This window comes from Tenrec ecaudatus, chromosome 1 (genome assembly GCF_050624435.1).
Source record: "Tenrec ecaudatus isolate mTenEca1 chromosome 1, mTenEca1.hap1, whole genome shotgun sequence".
Taxonomy (NCBI): Eukaryota; Metazoa; Chordata; class Mammalia; order Afrosoricida; family Tenrecidae; genus Tenrec; species Tenrec ecaudatus.
Genome location: NC_134530.1, coordinates 70824412 through 70845720, shown reverse-complemented (window position 1 = coordinate 70845720; position 21309 = coordinate 70824412). Strand labels below are relative to the sequence as shown.

General features: G+C 37.6%; 1 protein-coding gene across 7 annotated transcripts in view; it reads right to left on the bottom strand.

The window, feature by feature from the left end:
* MAST2 (microtubule associated serine/threonine kinase 2) overlaps window positions 1–21309 on the bottom strand; it is a 188963-nt gene that overhangs the window by 134937 nt on the left and 32717 nt on the right. For 6 of the 7 annotated variants that reach the window (XM_075555633.1, XM_075555636.1, XM_075555639.1 and 3 more), the window contains exons 2-3: window positions 11932–12079; window positions 6220–6362 (exon numbers count right to left, since the gene is read on the bottom strand). In XM_075555633.1, the coding sequence (XP_075411748.1) occupies window positions 6220–6362; window positions 11932–12079 (291 nt within the window). The remainder of the gene's footprint in view (window positions 1–6219; window positions 6363–11931; window positions 12080–21309) is intronic. The other variant, XM_075555658.1, reaches the window with a different exon arrangement.

The following is a 21309-nucleotide window of genomic DNA, read 5'->3' as shown; positions in this document are numbered from 1 at the left end:
TTACCATCACCAGGCACACTGTTTTAAGAGCTTACATAATAAGAGACTTCAAAAAGTTTGTGGAAAATAGAATGAGAGATAAGGAAATTCTTCCATGGAAATCCCTTGTATAAATTTATTCAATATATAAAAATACAGTAACTTTAGATTTTTTATTTCCATTTCACAAAGAAAAGTTATAGAAAAAAATAAGTAAAATGATCTAACTTAATTTACCTTTTAATGGTGGCAATTGTTTTGACAGAAGAAATAAAATGTAGTATACACATACAGTGGAAAATTTTTATTGTTGCTGCTGGGTCCCTTTTGACTCCCAGAAATCTCATGTCAGTTACAACAAGAACTGAGGCCCTGATGCATGCCATTACATGGATAAGCCCTGAAAACATCATGCTGAGTGGAATGAGTGCGCGGCAAAGGGCAAATACTGTTTGATTACATGTATGCAAATTATAAATCAATGAGTATTGGTAGTTATCAGTGGTGGAGGGAAGAGGAAAGGGGGAGATTTTCCTTGGAGTCATTCATTTATGTGGGTGGTGGTCGAGTAATTTTAAAAGGGCAGGAACAATGGTTACACAATATAAAAAACTATAATCAATGTCACTGAAACATGTGCAGAAATTATTGAATTGGCAAATGTTTTGTTGTATTTTCATCCCCATCTCACCCCAAAAAAAGGAATGGGAAGGGAAATAAAGATCCTAAATGAGTCACGTTCAACACTAAGATTTCTCACTTGAAAATAAAATGCATTAAGTGAAAAGCCTGTCAAATAACTGATTTTTGCTACTAGAAAGAAAAGCACTTTAACTACTATTTCATACACACAAATTTAAAGTGAAGGTACAATAATGGGCTGTTTACATCTTGATAAATCAGACAACTGTAGAATATTTTACATCCCAGTTCAAATTTCTTTAATGAAATTTTGCTGCATTTGAATAACACAAAGTGTCAATATCCTGGACGTTCAATTTTTGCTCAGCACTTTTAAATAGACTTGGGTATAATACACATACATGCAATACAGGTCCCCTAAAAACTAATGATAGACTTCTACACAAGATTGAAAAGAAAAAAATAACAACCAACCCTGTAGGCATAACTTTAACTGTTTAAAATAACGGTTTTAAAACCATTCTCTTTAGCATATATGACACTTAATAAATCGTTCAGTCTCTCAACTAATTAAAAAACATCTTTATGTAACCTCAATCTACCAATTTGTTTAAACTTTAAAATGTTAAATGCCTTTAAAAAATAATGAGGCCACTTCTTTTTTCACTGTTTATTGTGACTTATGTAGATTTTAAAGAAAAAAATGATTTTTCATATAATCAAGAATTCATAAAAAAAGAATTCATGCAAATTTATGGTATATGCTCGAGTATAAGCCAACACAAATATCAGCCAAGGCATCTAATTTTACCACAAAAACTGCATTAAAATGTGCTTGAAAATTTGGCTTATATACAAGTATAAACAGTAGTTTCATGATACTGATTGCATTACCCACAAGTAAATGTTTAGAAAATGATGGCAACATATGTACAAATATGCTTGATACAATTTACATAGATTATTATAAAAGCTGTCAAAGCCCCCAATAAAATGATCTTAAAATTTTTTTAAAAGCACTCTTCTCTTCTCCTGTTTATTATTTCCATTCGTCCTACTTTCTATTCCTGCCCACTGAGGTTTGTTCCAGGGCAACTGCTGCCTCTTTTTATTTCATATGATTGTTCTAAGAAGAGCATACCACCTTTGTGCTATACTGTTTATTCTCTAGGACTGTAAGCCCTGGTGGTATGAAGGTCACTATTTTTAAGGTTGTGTGTGTCATGGTTACACATTGGAAGCCACCAGCTGTTCTGTGGGAGAAAGATGAGACTTTCTACTCCTGTAAAGAGTTAGTCTCAGAAATCCACAGGGCAGTCCTACTCTATCCCATAGGGTCACTATGAGTCAGAATTGACTCAGCAGCAGTGAGATCAGTTTTTGATGTCTTTGATTACTTACAAATCATCATGGGAGAGATAATACAAAGATTTAACAATCCAAAATGAAATGTAGCTTGGAAAAAAAAAGGACTGTAGCTTGAAATTTGTTCTGAGGTTACATTTGCTTTTCCGTTAAGGACATTCTTTTTTTCAATCGTTTTATTAGGGGCTCATACAACTCTTATCACAATCCAAACATACATCAATTGTGTAAAGCACATTTGTACATTCATTGCCCTCATCATTCTCAAAACATCTGCTCTCGACCCAAGCCCCTGGCATCAGCTCCTCATTTGTCCCCTCCCTCCCTGCATTCCCCTACCTCATGAACCCTTGACAATTTACAAATTATTATTTTGTCATATCTTGTACTGTCCAACATCTATCTCCCTTTACCAACTTTTCTGTTGTCCATCCCCCAGGGAGGAGGTTATAAGTAGATTCTGTTAAGGATATTCTTGATAGTTACCACTTAGGTGTATTGTCTTAACAGTTTTCACTATTTTGCTCCTCTGAAGAACTCTGGTGGTGTTGTGATTACACCCTGGGCTACAAACTGCAAGGTCAGCAGTTCAAAACCTCCAGCAAATCTGGGGAAGAAAGAGGTGGTTTTCTACTCCTATGAAGAATTACAGTTTCAGAAACCCATAGGGGCAGTTCTACTCTGTCCTATAAGGAGTTGCCTTGAGTCAGAATCAACTCAATGGCAGTGAGTTTGGTTTTTTTTGGTTATTTTATTTCTCTGGGTTATTAAGGAAATTATGTTGTAATGCCAGTGAGAAATGCTCAGAGCTAAGTTGTGTATCAGGACATGTTACAAAGTTCTTTCTGGTCTGCTAAATGTTCCAGGAGCACACCACTCTACAGTAAGCTTCAACTCAGCTCAAGCTCCATAAGTCAGCAAACCAAGCTCCCTGAATTAAGTGGCCAGAGGCATCCACTCCAGCTCAGCTGGAAAGCACACAGCTCCACTTTCAAGTGTCAGCAAGCCCAATTTCCATGCCCAATATTCCATTTGTAATGATTACACTTTACTAGATCTGTGGTTGGGAAGTCAATAAATCTGTTCCATGATCCAGAACATGGTCCTGTTGCTGTTCTTCGATGACGTAGCTGTCAACTGGATCCAGGAGGTTCACGTAGCAGGGATCTCGGGTCCAAGGGACACACTCTACTCCTGGCTCTTGCCAGTAAAGAAATGCCTCCTCCTGCTTTCTCAAAGGGCTCATTTTATACAAAGCAGGATGGCACTCCAAGGAATCCTAGTCACAATTACTCACAGGTAAATCCTATCAGGATCTTTCCCCACCTTTTTACCAGACCTATGTAAGGAAAGGTCATTTGGCTAGAGTTAAGAGATTTGGGCTAGAAGAGTTACATTAAGTAGTAATTCACTGCCCCTGCAGTAGGCTGCTAAGGAAATGTCAGCAATTCAAGCCCACTCATCTCTCCATATGCGAAAAGGCCTGGCTCCTGTAAAGACTGAAGCCTAGGAAACCCTACAGAGCAATCCTAATCTTTATTACAGGGTCACTATGAGTCAGAATCGAACTGAGGGCAAGCTTTATAAAATGTCCTAATTTTTATCTGAAAAGTCACCTATAAAGCATTACTCCAATAACTTTGAAAAAGCACGAGATGACATTAGAAACATGTTCCCCTGGGAAAAAACCACCAGGAATAGACAGGACAGTACAAATTCTTAACAGGCAATGAATATGCCTGAGCTATCATTTTTCCCATTTGATACATTATCATGATATACTATTTTCCCAGTTCTTATATGTTTCATGCGCCCCCACATTTAATATCCTCTTGCATAAAATTACAGCTTCTAATTCCAAATCTATAGTCCTAAACTCTGAACAATATTTACAGCTCTTAAGAAAATATTTAAATCAGAATGATTTATCATCAACATTCTAAAGATCAATCTAATGTGTTCCTTAAAACCTCATCTTCTATATTCCTAGTTTTAGTTAACCACTCTACCACACAAACAAAAAATTTGAACTTATTCTTATCTCCTATCCTCCAGTAATATAAACTATGTTATAATTTGTTACTATTAATATTTTAGCTGTCTCAAACTCACTGCCATCCAGTTAATATGTACTCAAAGCGACCCTATAGGAAACAGTAGAGTCCCTTTTGAGTTTGACTCTCCAAATCTGCAACAGCTTGTGGGAGTAGAAAGCCCCACCGTAATTGTGTAGGCATACAATATTTGAACTCAACGGGAAGTACAACCAGAATGCTCTTTAGAATGAGGACAGTAAGACGTTGTCTCACCTACATCTGAACCTGTCATAAGGAGAGTCTCTAGAGAAAGACATCATGCTTAGCAAAGTGGAGGGTCAGTGAAAAAGATGAAGACTAACAACACAACAGATTGATGCAGTGGCTGCAACGATGTACTCAAATATAGGAACCATCGTTTCATTTCATTTTACGCAGGGTCCTACAAGTTGAAACCAACTTTAAAGCATATAAAAGGCTCACCAAGAAAGAAAGATTGCCATTGAGTTCGTACTACAAATCTGGCACTGTTCTTTTACATAGATTTCTCAATTTGTCCTAATAGTCCTATGGTGAAAACCCATAATTATCTTGATTTTACAGAGGCAAAACTGAGGTTAAGTAACTTACCTAGGGTCATATGATTACTAAATGACAGGATGGGATTTAGAACATGGGTCTACAGTCTAAACTTTTATTTATCACTGTACTATACAATAACTGCTATAAGAATTAATGGAACTAACGTAAATGATTGCTGAACACAGGTGCTGAAAAATATTAATCAAATTTAAAAACTGGAAAAAAGAACTAAAGAAAGATAATAATAGATATGATCAAATTTTGAGTTTTTGACATCTGAAAACAGTCATGAAGACTCTACGGTTATCTAAATAAGAGATTGCTTAGATCTTATTTGCTGATTAATTGCTCTTACTTACTTATTAATATATGAGGCTTAAACTTGGCGAGGATTATGGTAGGAAAAAATAATAGACCACCTGGAGACACTGAGAGATTTGGCTACAAAAGGGACAAAAGACAGATAAAAAGTCAAAGAAAAGTTCTAGGTCTCTGGCTTTCGGTGAATAAGGTAACTGTTTAACAAAACGGTATAAAAAGCAAGAGGGAAGACCAATCACTAGAAAAGGACAAGTTTGGTGGAATATCCACAAAAATGAGGATAAGCCTCAATGAGACTAACAGGCAAGAATGGACTAAGGAACATGGCCCAGGCCAGGGAAAATTTTGTTTCATTTTGTGTGTGTGTTATGTATATATGTACATATATGATTATATATGTGTATATGTGATTTTTTAACATTTTATTGGGACCTAATCCACATATCATACAATTGAACAGTTCACTCATATCAAGAATTGTACAATCATTACCACAATACATTTTAGAACACTGCGATCAAGTCAATTCTGACTCATAGTGACCCCAGAGGTCTAGGTAGGCATCCCCCTGTGGGTTTCTGAGACTGCAACCAGGACTCCTCAACACAATATTCATTCTACTGCCATCAAGCTGATTCCAACTCAAAGCAACCCTGCAGGGTAGGATAGAACTGTCCCTGTGAGCTTTCCATGACTGTAACTTTTTACAGGAGCCGAAAGCTCCATCTTTCTCCTAAGGAGCAGCTGGTGGTTTCAAACTGCTGACCTTGTAGTTAACAGCCCAACTAGTAACCCCTACGTCACCACGGTTCCTTATACACAAAGTCACTGTAAGCTGGAACTAATTGATGACAACTAAAAACAACATCAACATCAAATAAAGCCTAGACAGAGAAAGTACTTATTCTTTCATCCAATATACATTTAAGCGTCTACTAATGTATGCCAAGAATGTTCCCTATCCTTATGTACTAAATATGTATGCTGTAGAGTTGTTCACAAAAGCAACAATACTTCACAAGATTTAGAATCATTTCTATAAAAGGAAATTTTTCCCAAAGAAATTATTCATCAAATTTATCACCATATTGAATCCTTTTCTTGCTTCACTGTATAATCAGTTCAAAGCACAACATGAAAGAGCTATCAAAATTCATTACATTTCATTTTTATCCTATACTTCACTTTGAGAAATTAAGTCATCAAAATCACAAAAAGGAATAGATGTGTCAATGGCAAGAGAGATTCAAGAATGTGTCTCAAAAAGCAAGTCACCTTCAGTACTAATACTTACCAAGCCAGCAGTAAGAGAAGGTGCAGACTGCCCAAGTGACTGGTTTCTCATTCGAACCAGGTTTGATGCTTCTCCAGAAGACTGCCATGTCACCTGTCCCACACTGCTATGTACACTGCTGGACAATGGAAGCAGCTGCTTACCTTCAAACACAAGTTTGGAAAAATATACCTGTAATTATTTATTGACAACGAATGAAAATACATATACAGTATTATCCAATGGACATAATCATGCACTATTGTCCTTTTAAAATTCCCAAAAGTCTTACTGGTGATGAGAATTGCAAGTGGAATACTACACTAAATTCACTATTTAAAATTCTTCTGTAACACACACAACCATACTAATTCCTACCCTGACTCCAAAACTAGAAGGCTGGTTGTTTTCTAGTCCTTTCCAACTTGACATAATGTGAATGGTGCCAATAGGCAAGTTTGGCCCTTCAGCTGCCAGAAGGCAAACATTGAATCTATACTGTTCTTGTTATACTCTGTGTTCAGTCCTGGTTAAATGGCACGTTTAATTCTACTTAAATACCACAGGAGCGTTACCTATACAGATCCAGTGTTTAGAACAGCAGTGACCTCCTAATTGAAGTGCAAGTGCCTTTCTTGCTCTGTAAGTCATTCTTCTAAGGCACACTGGTGGCACAGAGGATTAAGCGTTGAGCTGCTAAGGCAAGTGCAATTCAAATGCACCAGCATAGGAGAAAAACAAGGCTGTCTACTTTCATAAAGATTTACAGTCTCAAAATCCCTAAGGAGCACTTTTTTTGTTCTATAGGATTATTATAAGTTGGAATTGACTTCATGGTGGTTTGATTTGCCTTGACTGTAAGTGATCTTTACACTACTGCTAATGATATAACCAAAACAAACTGGTTATTCTATTGCTTAAAAACTAATAGTTCTACAATGTTTAAAGACTTAAGCCAAATCCTTTAGCATTCAAAAAAAATTATCTCTTTGGCATCTCCTTCCACTCTTTCCCAATCCCACTATGTCACTCAACTTCCATTACGCCTTACACTTTCACCTGTCTTAGTCTTTCATCACTCAAAAACTGCTCCCATGCCTGGCAAAAACATTCATCATGAAAATAGCCACTATTAAAAGAATGTGTTTTCGATGTAACACATTTTCATGCAAACAAAATACAATGCAACATTTTTGGAGGGCACTTTTAGAAAAATGTATTACAATCTTAATTCATATATATTTAGAGCTAGCATTCCACTTGTAGAAATGAAGTGGGAAGAAAAAAAATGACGATGGAAAAATGCCCACATTAGCAATACTAACCTTAATAAAAACTAGGTCTAAGAGGACTATTTATCACAAATTAAAAAATACAGTATATCCACATAATAAAGTACAGAAGACATTAAAAACAGTAGGGCACCTCAGCATACAATTAGAAAAAAGCATTCAAATGCATAAAATATGACAGCTCAAGATACAGTTAAAGAGAAAAAAATCTCCCCATTTCTTGTTTCATTAACAAAAGCAAATGGATATATTATTCAAATATTTTTAATAAAAAAAGGTTGTCCATATATATGTATATAAAGGCTATGAATATATATATAGTCTGGGGAGGGAAGACAGAAGAAAGTAAAGACGAAGAATTAATTAGCATGATGCTTTATTTTGTATTCAAGTGTTTTATAGCTGACATGTTTTTTTATTCTTTTTAATCAGAAAAAAAGTTTTAAAAAAACCTACATAATTATCTTGCAAGTTTCCTCTCTTATAAAAAGGATAAATACACCCTTTATCTGGAAACCTTTCAAACTCCCACCCCCAAAAATTATTTTAACAATTCTCTACTCAAAACTTTCATAAGCCCCAAGTAGAGTCTATTCACTTCCAAATCTTCCTTAGCAAATGCTCTCCACATGATCTGTCTCTATCTTCAAAAGGAAAATTAGCTTGTTAATTTAGCCTATCCACATATACAAAGGCTGCAGTATCAACCTCTCTTCAAAACTAACAACCTGTTGAGGAAACAGATCTATACAACTACTGACAATCATTTGCGCTATATATACACCAGTCAAGGGTTAAAGTATGTTTCTCACAACCAATAGATTACCAAGAATTGAGAAAAACAAATATGAAAAGACACAATATGAACAAACAGAAGCAGCCCACTTAACTAAACATCTCAAGGGGGGGTGGGGGTGATAAAACTTCTTTACAATTCAAGTCACTATTCTAATAAAAAGTGAAGAGGCTGTTGAATAAACCATTTCCATTTAAAGAAGAATGCTTAAGCACATGTTTATATCTTTTGCCCTCCAGAAGAGCAAATTAAAGGCATAATAAATAAATCCCTCCCTTAATCAAAGAGGGATGACAATACAAGAAAGGTGAACAAGGTTTTTGGAAATCTAAAACATACAGGAGAAGCATAATCAATAGGCCTAGATTAGTGGTTTTAAACCTTCCTAATGCCTTGACCCTTTAATACAGTTCCTCAAGTTGTGGTGGCCACCCAACCATAAATTATTTTTGTTGCTAATTAATAGCTGTAATTTTGCTACCGTTATAAATCAGGAAACCCCTGTGAAAGGGTCATTTGACCCCAAAAGGGGTTGCAACCCACAGGTTAAGAACTGCTGGCCAAATAAATAAAGGCATATTCTATACTAAGCATTAAGTAAATTACAGTGAGTGGTTTGTGTCCCGAAAAAATCTGATAGGCTCAGGACTCAGAAAGTCAAGATATCGCAAAGAGCGAAAGGTAAAATACATGGCTGAAATCAGATCGACTGAAAATCTACAGAGACAGAACCGTAAAACACAACCCGATTTACAAACATCGCTGAGTAATCAGGCATTTACTTTGTAACAATACAGAAGGAACTTAATATGTGAGAACAAAGCTCTGCATTTTAAAAGTCAGGGGCTCACAAGAAAAACAGTTAAGTAACAACGATTTTTGAAAATGTATTTTTTAAATCATTTTATTAGGGGCATATACAACTTTTATTTTTTAATGGCTTTCTTGGGCCATCAGCCTCTTTGTCCTCTAGCCCCTTGGCCTCTGCCCTGTTCAGACAAAAGCTTTTTTTAAAAAATCGTTTTATTAGGGGCTCATACAACTCTTATCACAATCCATACACACATAAATTTTATGGAAAACATAAACAAAAAGATAGTTCCATGAGATTTTATACAGGATTGTGGTAATAACTTATTTTCTAAGAATTAAGACCAAAATAGTCCCAAGAAGCTGGGAGGCAGAAAAAGTCCCAAGAGTTCAACTCTTGCAAGCTGATAGTCTGCTTCATTGTAACCCCACTCCTCCCTTGAGTATATCTCGACAGGTCTCTGGGGTCTGCAAATCTCACCACCGTGCCACAGTTCTCCGAAAGTTCAAGGAAATGTCTCACGCAGTGGTGGGTGCAGTTCAGTCCGAAGGTCAAGCAGGGGAAAACCAGATGCTAGGGCCAGAGGACACACTTCACTCCTGGCTCTTGCTGGTGATGACGGCACAGCCCCTGCTAATCAGTTGACTCTTTATACAAAGCAGGATGGCATTGCAGGGAATCCTGTTCACAGTTACTCCCAGGTGAATCTTATCAGTATCTTCCCTCACCTTTTCTTACCAGACCCATGCACAAAAAGGTCATCTAGTGGGAGTTACATGGTGAAAATAAATTTTACCCCCAAATAATAATCTATTCTCCACCCTTGGACTGTACCCTATGCATACATAATGTGGGGGTATCTGGCAAGACGTTTCCAGTAGACACTGGCCTCCTACTAATTTTCATCATCCAGGCTTTTTCCCAGGCTGCTCCAGAAACAGTGCTCGTTCTCCTCTCAGCTGTAGTAGATTCCTTACACGCACTGTAAGGATGAGTAACTAAGATAACCACTAAACAAAGAGCGGGGTCCAACTTACAATCTCTGCTAAGGTCAGAACTCAATCCCATCAAATTCCTGTTTGTTGGCAGATAATGCCCTCCAAAAACAGAATCACGGCCACAGTATATAAAATTCAGAATTATGATACATCACGTAAGGGATTATAGCTGGATGGGCCATATTGAGTATAACTTGATGATTAGGAGATCAAGTCAGGTAAATAGTCCTGAAAATGGACAATTTTTAAAAATTGAAAACTGCTTATTATTTACTGCTAAGTCAATGAGTATAATAAAATTTTCTTTATTACTGCTATGTTTCAGATTAACTCTTTTTTTACATACTGACTGCTTCGAACTATGGTACATTTTAAGTGTTTCCTATGTGGCTATAAGAGTCATAGTGTCATAGTGGTGATGCTTTGGGCTGCAAACCACAAGGTCAGCAGTTTGGAAACAACCAGCCACTCGGAGGGAAAAAGATGGCCCTTTCTACTTCCATGAACAGCTGCAGTCTTGGAAACCCTCAGGGGCAGCTCGATCCTGTCCTACAGGGTCATTGAGTTGTAATGGACTTGATGGCAGTAAGTTGGTTATTTGGATATGAGTTATGAATTTCTTATATAAACTTGTTCCCATCGAATTTTTTTAATTGTCTTTTATTTGGAGGAGGAGAAGCACTGTGGGCTTTGAGCTTTGGGAATTGAAGAAAACAGAAAGGCATGTAAACCCTACAAAAGTAGGCAGACAGCCAAAAATCAGACCAAAAATGAACAGGCCAGTGAAAGGGGTTGACAAAAAAAATCTAGCAGGCTGAGGAGATCAGAATTCAAAGATCCAGAGAAAGTAATAAGGAAGGACAATAACCTTACCTTTAAGTGTTCTCTAGTATGCTACACCAGAAAATAAGCACTCAAAGATACCATATCAAATATTGTGTGTGTTGTCATTAGGTGTCTTTGAGTTAGCCTAACATATAGTGAACCCACAACTGAAAAAAAAAAATTCAATTCTGACTCATTTCAACCCTGCAGGACAGGGGAGAACTTCCCCTATTAGTTTCCAAGACTGTAACTCTTTACAAGAGTAAAAATCTTCATTTTTCTCCTACTGAGAGGCTGGTGGTTTCAAACTGAAGACTGAGGCTAGCAGACCAATTCGTAACCACTATACCACCAGGGCTACCTGCTAGCAAATCCCAAGTATGAAAGAAAGAAACACTGCCCAGTCCTGCATCATCCTCATCATCTTCTGTTTGAACACACTGCTGCAGACACTTCGTCAATCTATCTCAGTGAGAGGTCTACTCTTTTTCACTGATTCTCTTTTGTACCAAATATGATGTCCTTTTCCAAGGACCAGTTCTCTTAATTATATGCCCAAAGTATGTGAAAGAGTTTCCTACATCCTCATTTCCTAGGAGCATTCTAGTTGTACTTCTTCTAAGAAAAATTTGCTCATCCTTCTAGTATCTCATGCTATGTTCAGTATTCTCCACCAACACCACATTCAAAGGCATCAATTTTTCATCTGTCTTCCTTACTCACGATCTAGCTTTCAGATGTACAGGAAGTGAATGAAACGACCACAGCTTAGGTCAGGGGCACCTTAGTACTCAAAGTGACATTTCTGGTTCTTTAACACTTTTAAAGAAGTATTTTACAAGAGATTTGCCCAATGCAGTATGTTGTTTTATTTCTTGACCGCTGTATACATGGGCATTGATTGCAGATCCAAATAAAATGAAATCCTTAGCAATTTCAATCTTTGCTCTTTATCATGATGTTAGTTATTGGTCCAAATTCTTTTTTAAAATTTTTTAATTAGAAATTTACCTGACAGGGAACTGGCCAGGCTTCCTCTCCGTAACTTACAGTCATCTTGACTAAGCTGTCGTTGAAGTTTAACTTTTCCAGTGGATGAAAATATGTCAGGATTACTGAGCTTCCTGAAGAGCAGGGGACTAAGTCCAGTCACCACATCCTTCAAAAAGGAAAGAGTAAAATATAAGGCTTTAAAACCATCTCTAAATTACAAGAACTCTACATTAAACTTCTCTACAATATTCAATATGCCATATATATTCGTGTATAAGCCGAGTTTTTCAGCACAAAAAATGTGCTGAAAATCTGGGGTTCGGCTTATACACGGGTCAGTGGTCCTCTGCTGTTCATTCAAAGACCGGCTGACACTGCAGGGCTTTGAATGTTTATTTACTCACATCTAACCAATCAGAGCCGTCCTATGACGTGGATGTCTCCAATTCGCAGAAGCACCCATAGGGATTCACTTATGCCAGCAGCTGAACTGGTAAGGATGTGTCTGTGGCTGCGCTCCATCTCTCCACTCTGGTCTCTGTGTTAATTCACATCCTGCATCCCCCACCAGCACAGACTCCCCCGACTTCTCCCACCCCCCCCCCTGCCCAACACGTCGGGGGTGGGGTGGAAGGTGCGGCGGGGCAGTGCATTACTATGAAAGTTCTTTTTCAAATTCTTGGTTTTTTATCCTATTAGAAATGGATACTCTTGAACAAAAACAAAAACGCCGGTCATATGAGGCTGGTTTCAAAATGAAGGTTGTGTCAAGAACAGAAAAGAGCAATAACAGTATTGCAAATAGGGAATTCTGTGTTGACGAAAAGCAAGTGAGGGAGTGGTGGAAAATGAAGGTTGACTTGGAACAGATTCCAAAAGCTAAAAAAGCTCTTCGTGGTTTAACGTCTTTTAATGGACTCTAGAGGGTGAATTACATAAATGGGTTATAGAGTGTCGTCAAAATGGTTACTGCATAACACACATGGAAATCCACATACGTGCTCTACAAATGGCTAAGGATGACAAATATAAAGGACCAGGCATTGAAAACTTTGCTGCGTCAGCAGGATGGTGTTTCCGCTTCATGAATAGTTTGGCCTACAATGTTTGAGACAAAGAACAAAGATTTCCCAGAAATTGCCATAAGACCTTGAAGAAAAAATTATGTCATTCCAGTCATTTATTTTTTTTCCATTTATTATAAAACAAAGAAGGATTTATAATTATGACCTGGCAGATATTGGGAATATGGATGAAACTTCCATGACTTTTGATCTTCCAAACAACAGAACTGTGGCAAGTTTAGCAGGGAAAAAAAAACATTTTTCTCAAAACCACAGGAAATGAAAAAAAAAAACACTTTACAGTTGTTCTATCATGTTTGGCTAATGGAACTAAGCTGTGTCCTGTCATTATTTTTAAAAGAAAGGCCTTGCCTTAAAAGATCAATTCCCCACCAAGAATTACAGTGCGTGCACATGTTAAAGGCTGGATGGATGAAGATAGAACAAAAAAATGGCTGGAAGAAATTTGGAACCAAATGACCAGGAGCAGCCTTAAAGAAAAAGCCATCATTACTTGTTTGGGATATGTTCAGAGCCCACCTATCGGATGACATAAAAAAATTGGCAAAATCTAGTCAAGTTACTTCAACGGTTATTCCAGGGGGGCTTACATCTGTACTGCAGCCTCTGGATGTATCTTTGAAGAAGCCTTTTAAAGAATGTGTGCAAAGGATGTGGCATGAATGGATGTCATCTGGTCAAGCCTGACTAACAAAAGGAGGAAATCTCATGAAGCCCGACATAGAGTTAATAGCAAAGTGGGTTCGAGATGCATGGGAAGACATTCCAGAAGACATGGTGTGACGTGCCTTCCAGAAATGTAGTATTAGTAATGCTATGGATGGCAGGGAAAACTGCGCTTTGTATGAAAATGACAGCAGTGATGGCGGTGACAGCGATCTCAGTGAGGACAGCGTCTATGATGACCTCACACCAGCTGAAGCTCTGCATTGGGATACGGATGAAGATGAGGAATCCAGTTTTTAAAGATTTTAACTCTTTACATTTTACTTGGTTGCTGATTGAGCTCAGGGAATCGTACTCTCAAGGTATCATTGTTGACACCTTATTGTTTTTGTTGAACCCATTTTCCACTAACTGTGCTGGTTTACTAATGTTAAATGACTTGTCCTTATATCTATGTTTTTTATTTAAAATAAATATTTAAATACATTACCTCACTGATGTCTCAATTTTTAGTAATTTTATTTTAATTTGTTTTGATTATTGAAACTCACTAATAGCTTCTACATTTTCTACCCTAGGCTTATACTCGAGTCAATCAGTTTTTCTGGTTTCCCAGGTAATAATTAGGTACCTCTGCTTATACTCAGGTCGGCTTATATTCAAGTATTTACGGCAGTTTTAAAATGACATCTTGTATTTCTTGCTCAATAGCTAAAGCCAGAAGCAAATTTATTAAAGCAAGTTAGTTACATAAAGAAGTGAATGGCATATTGCCTTAAGCCACCCAAGGCAAACAGGAGAGGAGGGTCAGAAAATGACAGAAGACATTTTAATAATTGTCTTATTCATAATGAGTATACTTGTAGTTATATAACTATACACTCCTCACTTATAAGCACGGAGAGGTTTCTAAGAAAATGGAGGATGGCTACATGACAAAAGTGGTGTCATGTGAAAATACAGGATTCAACTGATACCGTGACTATCCCACAAGCCAGAGGGGGAAATAAATTGAAAAATAGCCACTCTGGGGCGGGGGGCAGGGAGGTAGCTTAAAAACACCTCTAAGGTCATATACTGTGATTGTTAGGTTAACAAACATAGGAAAGTATCCTCTTAGGCTCCCTCCCAGTCACTACACTCCTCTGTGTCACCCTTCACTCTAAGTTAACTACTATCTAGCCTTCTAACAATATAACTATTTAAAATTCAAAACAACACAAATGGCATTAGGTCATAGGAACGCTTAAGTCTTTCTTCTTTTGCTCAACCACATTAGACTGTTTTAAGAGAACTTAATTCATCAAAAATATGATAAAGATATGAAAGGGAACCAAGCTGAAAAACAGCCAAGAAACACATAGTGACCCCAGTGAGAAAGAAATGGCATGGGAATAGAACTTCCTTACTAACTTCTCCCCCAACCTACTTGAAGTTTCCTAGTTCCCACTTCTATCTAGTCTGCTGGTTCCCAAATTTATTTGGCCTACTGTCCCTTTTCAGGGGAAAAAAAATTACTTAGCATTCCTGGCAATTAAAAGTCCTAATTCAGGATAAACTCTACACTATTGGTAACCCCTCTGGATTGTTCCAGCGGCCCCCAGGAGGCAGTATCACCCACTTTGGTAAACACTGACCAGAGCCTTGAGATCCAAACAAATCTCATGTTTTGAGGTTTTTTCTAAAACTGTTGTGAATTGGTTGAAAGTTTATAGTGAAGTTCAGGTTTCAAAACAATCCAAACACCTTTTGAGTCAAACCATTGATTGTAATCCCTACAATGTAGCAGCACTTATCCTAAATCTTCTCTGTATTTCCTATTTCCATTCTCCCTCCTTTCCTAACTCTTCTGAATGGTCCTTGGGAAAATGCTGCCCTTTTGATTTTAAATGATTGATTATTCTACGGTGTGCATACCTCCCTACTGTGACTGTTGCCCTAGCTATTGTGTGGCTGAAAATTAAGCCAGGAAAAGTGGTATTATTTCTAGACATGAAGGGTGAGTAACAGTCTGTATTTGACTGCTGGCTGGTCTTTTTTGAGCCTCTGGGATTAGTTACACATTTTCTGCCACTCTATCCAGGCCCTTCTAATGGGATGTCTTTCAGAATCATGGCAGCTGAGCACTATCTAGTTCTTCTGGTCTCAGGGTCATGGAGAGTGAAGTTCCCTTGACTCAGTAATCCACTACACTAAAAGTTTCCATGTGTCTTTGATGTTCCTTACTCTTCTTTCTTCCAGACAGGAAGAGACTAATAGCCCCACCTTGGATGGCCACGCAAAGCTTTTAAGGCTCCAGTCACTATTCATCAAAAAGTAGATGTAGAACAATGTCAACTGACCTTCAAGACCTTGAGATTGAATCCCTAAGCCCAGGGACTCATTCTCTCAAGTTATTTGATTATATCTAATAAGTTTTCATGATTCCCAAATGTCCTTCCACATTCATGAATTTTTTTTCATGAATATATTTCTAGCAAAGATAAATAGCCTCAAACTGTTATATATTTGTGAACCTTTCTTTTTTGACTGAATGAAATAAGATTGAGTGTTATTATGTAAAATAATACGGGTCTTAAGCAAAATAAAAACTAAAAAGAGGAAAGATAACTTCCAGGTTCTGGCTTGGGACTTTGCCATATGAGGTACACACAATCAGATTGACTATATCTGGGAAAATACTACGAATTAGTTCAGTATCAGCAGCCAAAACAAGGAGAGGGGTCAACTGTGGAATACACAATCAATTGCTAATCTACAAATCCAGGTTGAATATATAGCCCCTGTAGGGGGACAAATAACAGAAATGTGGGTGAAGGGAGACAACAGGCAGTGTAAAACACGAAATAACAACAATAATATATAATTGATCAAGGATTCATGAGAGTGGGAGGGAGGGGATAAAAGGGGAACTGATTCCAAGGGCTCAAGAAAGAAAATGGTTTGGAAATGTTGATGGCAACATGCACAAGTGTGATTAATACAATTGAATGATGGATTGTCATACTATTTGTAAGAGTCCCCCAATAAAATAATTTTTAAAAGAAAATCCAGAATGAAGCTAACAAATATTAAAACAAGCCCAGAAGAGTTAACATACAACATTGAGTATATCCTGTCTGAATTAGAAACTATCTCAAAAATAGATTATACATTATGAGTTAGATTTTATGTCAACTTGCACCTATGTAAAAATGTAGGAGAGAAGTCCAGTCTATCAATTAGGTAACAGCCTGATGAGGTCTCCTTGGGGCACATTTCTATAAGAGACAGTGGGAACTACTCCTCTCTGTCTTGCTTCTCCCCAGCCCTCCTGCTTGTTGAGCCTCTGCCTCCAGGGGCAGCCTCATGTGTGTGGGCTGCTGATCGTGGGAGCCAACCTGAGAGCTGTTGGTACCCTGCCATGTTTCCACCAGCCTTGGATCAACACAATTCTGCACCACTAGCCTATGATCTTCCTGCATCCTGAGCCACATTTCTGCATCTTCAACCTTGGGCTACATGAGTCTGGAGAGAGCTAGTACTGGACCCATAGACTTGAGTTGGACCGGATAGAAACACCTTTTTGATATGAACTTCCTTCTCAATATACAGTTTTCTTTTTTTTTTTCAGCAATAGATTATATTTTACTTTGCTTGCATTGACAGTGAATTTCTTAAATTTTTCTAACCAAATTTTTCCAATTTCTTGTGGAAACAGCCAACTGGCGTAATTAGGATATAATATGCTAATGATCTTTTAGTGCTTCTTTTTTTTTTAACAATTTATTGGGGCTCATACAATTCTTATCACAGTTCATACATATACATACATCAATTGTATAAAGCACATCTGTACTATCTTTGCCCTAATCATTTTTTTCTCTTTTCTTTTTTTACATTTTATTAGGGACTCATACAACTCTTATCACAATCCATACATATACATACATCAATTGTATAAAGCACATCCATACATTCCCTGCCCCAATCATTCTCAAGGCATTTGCTCTCCACTTAAGCCCCTTGCATCAGGTCCTCTTTTTTTTTTCCCCCTCCCTCCCCTTTCCCCCCTCCCTCATGTGCCCTTGGTAATTTATACATCGTTATTTTGTCATATCTTGCCCTATCCAGAGTCTCCCTTCCCCCCCTTCTCTGCTGTCCCTCTCCCAGGGAAGAGGTCACATGTGGATCCTTGTGATCAGTTCCCCCTTTCCAACCCACTCACCCTCCACTCTCCCAGCATCGTCCCTCACACCCTTGGTACTGAAGGTATCATCCACCCTGAATTCCCTGTGCCTCCAGCCCTCATATGTACCAGTGTACAGCCTCTTATACAGTTCTTTCTTATGGACGTGTTACTACCTTTGTTTCTCCTGACAACACTGCCTACAACAGACACACCGAACACTAATGACTGATGAGTTATGGAATGATACCAAGAACATCATACATGAAGAAAGTAAAAGATACCAACAGAATTGCTTCAAAATGTTAATGCAGCACTGAAAACACTCACTGGTCTATGACAAGAAATCTGGAAGACAGCTATGTGGCCATCTGACTGGAAGAGATCAGTAGCTGCATCTATTCCAAAAGAAAGTGATCCAACAAAATGCAGAAATTATCAAACAATATCATTAATATCACATGCAAGCTAATTTTTGCTGGAGAAATTATTTAAAGGGTTGCAGCCATGCATCACCAGGAGCTGCTATAAATTCAAGTTGGATTCAGAAGAGGACATGGAATTAGAGATATGATTGTTGTTGGCAGATGGATCTTGGCACAAAGCAGAGAAAATTCCAAAGATAGTTACTATGGTTTTATTGACCATGAAAAGGCCTTTGACTGTGTGGATCTTAACAAACTATGGATAACATTGAGAAGAATGGGAATTAAAGAACACTTTATTATACTTGTGGGAATCCTACACACAGACAAGTTGTTTGAAGAGAACAAGAAAATTTTGTGTGGTTTAAAATCAAGAAAGGTATGTGTCACGGTTGTACTCCTTTATCACGCTTAATCTTGTATGCTGAGCAAATAACCGGGGAAACTGGGTTGTATGAAGAAAAACTAGGCATCAAGATTAGTAAAAGATTTATTGGCAACCTGCACTGCCTGAAAACCAAGATAACCTGAAGTACTTGCTGGTGAAATCAAAGGCTGCAGTGTTAAGTTTGGATTATATTTCAATGTAAACAAATCAAAAAAGGCTAAAATGGATGAACAGAAAATATCTTAATAAATATATAAATGATTAAGGTTGTCAAGAACTTTACTTAAATTTGATCTACAATAGTCATGGAATCAGGAGTCAAGAAATCAAACAAGGTATCTTTCATTGAACAAATCTGCATGAGACCTTTTAAACTGTTGAATCATAAGGATGTCACGTTGAGGACTAAGGTGCACCTGACCCGAGCCATTGTATTTTCAATCCCCTCATATGTGTATGAAAACTGGACAATGAATAATGAAGACCAAAGCATTTGAACTATAATGCTGGTAAAAAAAAATATTGACTTCAATCGTTTCTCCATTTATCATGATGTTATGTATTGGTCCAGTTGTGGAGATTCTGGGTTTCTTTACACAGACTTTCAATCCATATTGATGGCTGCACTTCTTAATACTCATCATGTACTTCAAGTCCTCCTCACTTTCACCATGTTAGGTGGTGTCATCTACGTATCGGAGCTTGTTAGTAAGTCTTCCTCCAATCCTGATGCCATGTTCTTCACGTAATCCATCTTCTCAGAGTATGTGCTCAGCACTGAATAAATATGGTGAAAAGACAGAACCCATACACATACCTTTCCTTATTTTAAACCACGCAGTATTCTCTTGTGCTGTTCAAATGACTGCCTCTTGAAACATTTGCGGTTCCACATGAGCACAATGAAGTGTTTGGACCAGTCTAGAGTTGAAAGTCAAAGGACAATGGGAGTAAAGCAAGATAAAAAGAGTAAAAAGATCAAGAGGATGGTGCCTCCACCAAAACAACAACTGCACTGGATAGACCAAGGGGAATCAATCAGAAGGAACAATTTGAACCCCAGGATCTGTGTGCCTCAGTTCTAATAGAGGGGATGTCCTGTCACATCTCTAAAGTCGTGTCTGATAAAGAGTGGATATCACATCCTCCAAGATTTTGAGGCTGAACAGTTTGCAAGGTGACTTGTTCTGGCAGTGTTCTGGAGGACTAGGATAGACAACTGCACAATGTGGACTTATTGTTTAAATGGCTTCTTCACTATGGTGTATCGAAGAGCATAAGGAATCTGTTGGCCATTGGCTAACTGCAGACTAGCGTCAGTGAACACACATAATTAGAATGCACTCTCTACATAGTCTGGAAGAGTGAACAAAAAGATGCCATAAGCCTTCATCAACTAGCATTAGTAATACCTGCAGAGTATAAATACCAGATTTCCACATTGTAAAACTCAGACCAAAAAAGTAGTTTATCACTGTTTGTTTGTTTGTTTCATTGGGGCTTTTATAGTTATAACAATCCATACATCAATTGAATCATGCATATTTGTACACATGTTGCCATCATTATGTTCTCTCTTTTTTATCATTTTATTGGGGGCTCATGCAATTCTTATCACAATCCATCTATACATCCATTGTGTCAAGCACATTTGTACATTTGTTGCCATCATCATTTTCAAAACATTTTTTTTCTACTTGAGCCCTTGTTATCGATCAGTTTCTCATTTTTACCCCACTCTCCCTGGCCCTCCCTCTCTCATAAACCCTTGATAATTTATAAATTATTATTTATGTCTTATACTGACCCAATTCTCCCTTCATTCACTTTTGTGTTGTCCACCCCCTGGGAGGGGGGTTTATAGGTAGATCATTGTAATCGGTTTCCCCTATCTCTCCCCACCAATTTTTAAAAATACTTTTATTGGGGGTTCTTACATCTCTTATCACAATCCATACATTCATCCAGTGTGTCAAGCACGTTTGCACATATGCTGCCATCACCATCTTCAAAGCATTCTCTTCCCACTTGAGCCCGATATCAGCTCCTCATTTCTTCCTCCTCCTTCCCCCGTCCACTCTCCCTCACAAAACCTTGATAAGTTAGATTGTTATTTTCACATCTTATATCGTCTTCTGTCGCCCCTCACCCACTTTCCACTGTTAATTTCCCTGGGAGGGGGGTAGAGGTTGACCTTGTAATTGATTCACCCTTTCTTCCCCCCACCCTCCCCCTAATCCTCCTGGTATCTCTACTCTCATTGTTGTCCCTGAGGGATCAATTTTTTTTTAACCTACAAAATATACAAAGAAACCAAAAAGTATGGCCCAAGCAAAGAAGAGAAAAAGATGTGACATAAGTTATCCCTGAGGAAGCCCAGACATTTGGAATAAACAAAAAAACATTATATCAAATTTTCATGAATGTATTCAATGACTTAAAAGAAGCTTTGGACAAAGAACTAAAGAATATTAGACATATGACACATAAGAATAAGGGAGAATAATCATAAAATAAACCTAAAATAAAAATTTAAAAACCTATTCTGGATGGAACTCAAAATTACAATAACTTCACTAGAGGAACTCCACTATTGTAGGCAATAAACTTAAAGATACTACCACTGATTACTGAGTCTGAAGAACAGATTTTTTTTTTAATTTT